This window comes from Stegastes partitus, unplaced genomic scaffold (assembly GCF_000690725.1).
Source record: "Stegastes partitus isolate 25-593 unplaced genomic scaffold, Stegastes_partitus-1.0.2 Scaffold2508, whole genome shotgun sequence".
NCBI lineage: Eukaryota > Metazoa > Chordata > Actinopteri > Pomacentridae > Stegastes > Stegastes partitus.
This window is the reverse complement of record NW_007580239.1, coordinates 9,073-15,227: the sequence shown is the minus strand read 5'-3', so window position 1 is coordinate 15,227 and position 6,155 is coordinate 9,073. Positions and strand designations below refer to the sequence as shown.

The following is a 6,155-nucleotide window of genomic DNA, read 5'->3' as shown; positions in this document are numbered from 1 at the left end:
CAGTGGAGGGGTTTGAGTGTCCCTGTGATCCTGGGGGCTATGTTGTCTGGGCCATTAGCCCCTGGTCAGGACTCCCAAGGCAAACTGGTTCTGGGGGAGGGACCAGATACAGCGATTCAAAGACCCCTGATGACAACTTAAAAAAGCAAAGCCGGCACCATAGGGAAACCGGGGCACCCTCCTGGAGCCAGGCCTGGGCAGGGAGCTCGCAGTGGGGCGCCTGGTGGCAGAGCCTTGAGGCCCCCTGGGGCTCAGTTGGGCTCAGCCTGAAGAAGTAACACAGGGCCACTGCCCAGTGCCCCTTGGGGCTCAAGTCTCTCTTCACCATGACGGTCCAGGTCAGCACTCACATGACTGCTGACGCTGCACCAAGCCGCCTGTCCACCTCGCACTCTATTTCCCCATCACTAGTGAACAAGATCCCCAGATACTTAAACTCCCTCGCTTAGGGAAGCAACTCCCCCCCACCTGGAGGAGGCAATCCATCGGTTTCCAGCAGAGAACAATGGCCTTGGACTTGGAGGTTCTGATCCTCTAATGTGGAATTGGTGCATAAATTCACAAAAACAATGTCAGACTCCGTAGTGTTCTCTGGACCCCTGCCCAATCTGACCAGTGATGACATGTTTAGCCGCATGTCGTCATCCAACCGCTGGATGTCGAGGTGGTGGCCAGAAAATAGTGTGGACTTAACAGAAAATTGTATCTTCTGTCGCAGAGTGCTGCTCAAAGAGAATCCAAAAAAACTTTGGATTTGTTGGGTTTCTCTGCTTTGTAGGGTCTGTAGCTTATTATGTGAAGTGCTACGAGATGACATGCTGTAAATTGTGGCTGTATAAATGGAATTTATTTAAATTAAAGTCATATGATCAGAGCAGTCTGAAAGGTAGGATAGACTGACAATCAGGGTTCGTCCATAAAAAAGTAAAAATCATCAGATGCTCAACTTTCTGATGGTCAGTGAACATACCACATGGGACACGCTGTTCTGTCAGGAAAACAACCGAATCTCAGCTTAAAATCAGATTTCATCCAGGTCATGTTATTTTCTATGTTTCAAAAAAATTCTCCAAAACAAACAAACAAAAAAAACCAACAACTATAAATTCTGTTAAAAAGAAAAACAACAAAAAACAAAACCTTCCTCTCTGGTTCTAACTGATTCTCTAAAATTGAGACAGTTTCAGGTGAACTGCAGCCAGAGTTTCCTCAGAGAGACTGAAGGAGAATCCATCCTACTGGATCAATGAATGGATGCAGCACGGATCAGAACCAGAGACCAGAGGAGCCAGTTGGTGGAGATACATTCATCTGATGGTGGAACATCTTTCTACTGATGGTGGAACATCTTTCTACTGATGATGAGCAGAGAGGAACAGTCTGGAGACATGGAGATAGTTTAACATCTACAGGATGAGGAGATGACATGAGCTCCAGGGTTGAACATCTGAGGAAACATGATGATTCCAGGTTTATACATGTTAGTAAAATAAATAATAAAAGAAACGTTTTTTCTCTCTGGTCTCCGTGGTTCTGAGTCCTGCTGATGGAAGACGTTTCTGAGTTTTGTCTCCTCCTTCATGTTCTGGTTCCTCACAGCTGCAGGACTTTACGTTGCAGACAAACCTCAGTGAGCTAACATGAGCCATTCGGAGTGGTTCACTGCGGTGCTGCATAACTCTGCAGCAGCAGTGTTGTCTCTGAACGCTCCTCTGAACAGACCACCTCACGCTCTGTGTATAATGTTGTAAAGGCATGAAGAATGAAAGAACACAGTGAGGTCAGCAGGAAACGGTCCTGATGCTGCTTCAGACACGGCAGGTGGTGATTTCTGTACGACTGAATGAAGCAGTGAAATCAGAGGTGAAGCCTCCTGAGACTTCAGCACTCAGCAGCACAGTGACACCGGCTGGTTCTCACAGCTTCCTGCAGCTCCTCCAGACTCAGGCTGCAACAGGGTGTCGTGAGTTACCTGTACATCTGTATACCTGTGTGTTTGATGAGTCGGTACGAGCTGAAGCCCACACTGTCAGTCAGGAAGGAGGTGAACTGTTCGGGTCTGAGCCTCAAACTCCTGAAGTGACGAAACGTTGTCTCCTGCAAAAGAGCGTAAATGATCCTTTAACTCATGTTACAAACCAAAACCGGTGAGCTGAAGCTCCACTGCTGGATAAGTAGTAGAACTGTACACGTACTGACAGTGTGATCATCAATCAACTTATCGTGGTGCGTGTACATTTATTTTGTCACCTGGTTCCTGTTCAGTGAATTTACTATTAGCAGGAGGGCGGCGGTGCCACTTTGAGGCGGTAGGCGTGGCAGCTCAGGCCTGAAGGGAGGGGAAGGCTTCCTTAGTGGGTCCTGGGCAGGTGTGCTCTGTTGGCCGCTCATGCCAGAACAGGGAGGAAGGTCCGAAACCTTCATTACCGATGACTGCATGTAGAGACAGTCTGAGGTGGATTTAAAGGGTACAGCTGTAACTGGTTTAGTTGGTGTTGTGTTGACATGCTGGTGTCTGGATTTGGTTTATTTAATGAACAATATCAAGTGTTTGCCAATCAGCTGATTGGAATTAATAAAGTGGAAAGTTTAAATGACTGTTGATGGATGAATGAATTAAGATGGGTTTGTGGGTTTTATTTTTAAGGTTATCAAATAACAAACATTCAACCTGATTCCCTTTGAAAAGAACAGATAAAGATGGAAAATGAGTGAGCGGACCAGCGTCCTCGTCAGTGCCGGGTCGAGTTCAGGCACACAGCTGGAGCTCAGAACCCAGATGACTCCACAGTGATCATGGTGCTGCCATGAACTTCTGCTGTTTTCTACATATATTGATTAGGGACTGATTGAATGATTATTGGCCTCCAAATACTGAGAGTGATATTTGAAGTTTTTTCCAATTATCAGTACCGGTATCGGTTATCTTCACAAGAAATCAGCTGGACTTCTCTTTTAGGTTGGTGGAGACGTTTCTCCGTCATCCAAGGCTCTCCTCATTTCTAACTGACTGATGGGGCGTTTCAGGTGTGTGTGGTCAGTCCAGCTCACATGGCTGATGGCCCATTCATGAGCAGGACTCACCTGTCTCCAGGTGTTCACGGTTGTCAAGCTACCTTGGGAGAAATCTTATCACTGAGTTACAGGTAAGTGATAGGTGGCGCTGTAGACCCTCGTCTGTTTAGAGATGTTGCTCCAGTCTGACTTCGTTCCTCTCTCAGACCATCTTCTCTGTCCACAACGTGAACTTTACTGTCCTCACAGTGGCTCTGATGCTTCAGATGGTGAAGGTCCTGAGGAGCTGCTCTCCTGTAGTTCATCATCTCCTGTATAAAGGTCTGTTCACACACACACACACACACACACACATTACCGAGGCCCTCTTGCTGCGGTTGTAGCTGCTCCACGGCTGTGGCTCCAGGATGAACAGTCCACCCGGCGACAGGCTTTGATAGGCCCGTCGGAACAGTCTGACCACGCCCCCATCACCTGACTGCAGCTGCACCCACTTGGTCACACTCAGACACATGATGACATCATACTGACCCCGCCCAGGCCACGCCTCCAGCTCAGACACATAGTCGCCCTGTGGGAGGAGCCACAGCGGTGATGTAAGGACAGTACGAAGCAGGGAGCTACCATGGAGACCAGCTGGAAGACTCACCTGGATGAAGGTGACATTGTTGGGGAACCTGGAGGAGGAGGAGCGTGGAGGCAGAAGGGGAGGAGCACAGAGAGGACCCCGACTCACCCTGAATGACAGGGGGAGGGATAAGAGGGCCTCCCGCATCACTTCCTGCTCCCTCCCTCCCTGCAGGACAGCAGATGGAGCTACCGTTCCCGTCTTCCTCTCCTCCACCACCATGTCATGTGACAGGAAGTGCCTGATGTTCCGGTTGGCAGCGTGCACCAGCCGCTCGTCTAGCTCCACCCCCAGGATGTGAGTGGGGTTGAACTTCCTGGCGATGGCCAGCGTCATGTGACCGGCACTGCAGCCCACATCCAGCACCGTCTTGTCTCTGAACCAATCAGCTTCCAGGAGGCGGATCCGAGGGTCCTCCACCTCTCCAACTCGCCCCTCCCACCTGTCACCATAGAGGCCATGGTAACCATAGTAACAGCTGTGGTTGCCATACTGGTAGCGGTGTTTGTCTTTCATCTTTCCAGGTGGCCGAGAAGAGCCGGGTTGTGGTCCTCCACACCTGCAGGGAAATGCAGTGACCATGTGACGGTGCCGTCCAACCAGATTGCAGCAGTTTAACCCAGTTCATGCACAATGCTTACCGGCTGGCTTTAGCCCCTCCCAGCAGCGGTGTCTGGAATTTGGTTGGCTGAGCTGCAGTTGCCATGGTGACAGCGCTTGTGGCACCGTCTGCCGATCTTGTTGAGGTGGTGCGCCGCCGTCTCCGATGACGACCATCACCCGGGTTCCCAGGCTTGTGGGCGGGCCCAGGTGGAGGGTGGGTGTGCCTCCTGGGTAGGATGGGAGGTGGGGCTACATCATCTCGGCAGGTGATGGCCGTGTTAAGTTCACAGGGGAGAGGAGACGCAGGAACACTGCCCTCTCTGGTCAACAGCGGAACTGCAGAACATGGAACAACATCTGGCTGTAACGTTCTGAATCTACATGTTCTGGTTCCTATAAAGCTTCATCCTGACCTGCAATAAATTATTACTGAAATGTGGTTTGTGCAAAGGAAAAGCTTGTTGTGTGACAGAAAAAAAAGACATTCTCAGTACGAACATGTGGAGACAACATCAACATGAAATGTCTTTTTATTTATGACTTTGAGCAGAAGTCATTCTAAATGTATTCTTCTAGAGTTTATGAGATGTTTATGACTTTGGTATCTTTTAATATTCCAGCTGCTGCAGTTTCCTGTTGCGTCCACCAGGTGTCCTGTTGGATCCACTTGTCCCAGGTGTCCCAGTCTCACCTGTGAGTCCAGCTGTGGGGGCGAACAATCGTCCTGGCACCACCTCCCTGTCTGCTGGGCCTCCATGGTGTCGGTTTCGGTGCCTCCTCCTGGACTTTAGGGGGGACAGCAGGACCCCGCCAACTCCCTCCCCATCCTCCCCCCCTCCCTTTAGGTTCAGGGGGTCGGTGATGTCACGGGGAACCAGGATCTCTACAGGGTCTCCGCCCCGTGATGGAAGGGGCGAGCACTTTGGTGTCGCCTGATTGGTCACTCTGAGAAGGGAGAGAAGCATGAATGTGAGTTTATTCTGCGTTCAGACTTCTTGTCCTGTTAGATACAACAGGCTCTGCTCCGTTCATTAGGAATCACCGTCCTGTCATCAAGGTCTCCATGTTTATTAGGAAGCATGTTTGTTTTCCACACGTTTAACCTTCTGGGACCCAGAATCCTGCTGGCAGGCTTAAAGAACTGTTGTCTTTAAAACGACACCATCAGAAACTGTGACGACAGAAACTACTATTGAAACTGAAACTGCATTTTCAGTTCAGACAATCCTTGGATGTATCATGGAACGTGCTGCTCTCTTAAAATCACTTTATTCTACACAATAAATAAACATTTGCAGCAGGTTCTTTAGAAAAATACATAAATAAAAAGCCCTCCCGCATGGTTCTGATCCTGTAGAACGGGACCCTTCCTCCTCCTGGTTCAGATCCTGTAGAACCGGACCCTTCCACCTCCTGGTTCTGATCCTCCACCACTGACCCAACTGTGACCAACAGGAAACATTCAGAGAGCTTCAGGTGAACTGCAGCCAGAGTTTCCTCAGAGAGACTGAAGGAGAATCCATCCTACTGGATCAATGAATGAATGCAGCATGGATCAGAACCAGAGACCAGAGGAGCCAGTTGGTGGAGATACATTCAGCTGATGGTGGAACATCTTTCTACTGATGGTGGAACATCTTTCTACATCTGATGGTGGAACATCTTCCTACAGCTGATGAGCAGAGCAGAGAGGAAAAGTCTGGAGACATGGAGATAGTTTAACATCTGCAGGACGAGGAGACAACATGAGCTCCAGGGTTGGAAACATCATTTTGTCAGTTCAACAAACCATAAACTCCGGTCAGAGACATCAGAAGGTGTTTATCAGTGTTCTCAATTAACCAGATTTTCTTCTTCAGACTCTCATTAAAGATTCAGTTACCATGGAGACCTAGCTCCACAGCATCAG

General features: G+C 49.2%; 1 protein-coding gene across 2 annotated transcripts in view; it reads right to left on the bottom strand.

The window, feature by feature from the left end:
* Positions 1–6,155, bottom strand: part of LOC103375227 (7SK snRNA methylphosphate capping enzyme-like) — a 15,165-nt gene that overhangs the window by 2,546 nt on the left and 6,464 nt on the right. For both annotated transcript variants that reach the window (XM_008305444.1, XM_008305443.1), the window contains exons 3-7: positions 4,938–5,191; positions 4,285–4,582; positions 3,665–4,202; positions 3,374–3,586; positions 1,989–2,097 (exon numbers count right to left, since the gene is read on the bottom strand). In XM_008305444.1, coding sequence (XP_008303666.1) covers positions 1,989–2,097; positions 3,374–3,586; positions 3,665–4,202; positions 4,285–4,582; positions 4,938–5,191 — 1,412 coding nt within the window. The remainder of the gene's footprint in view (positions 1–1,988; positions 2,098–3,373; positions 3,587–3,664; positions 4,203–4,284; positions 4,583–4,937; positions 5,192–6,155) is intronic.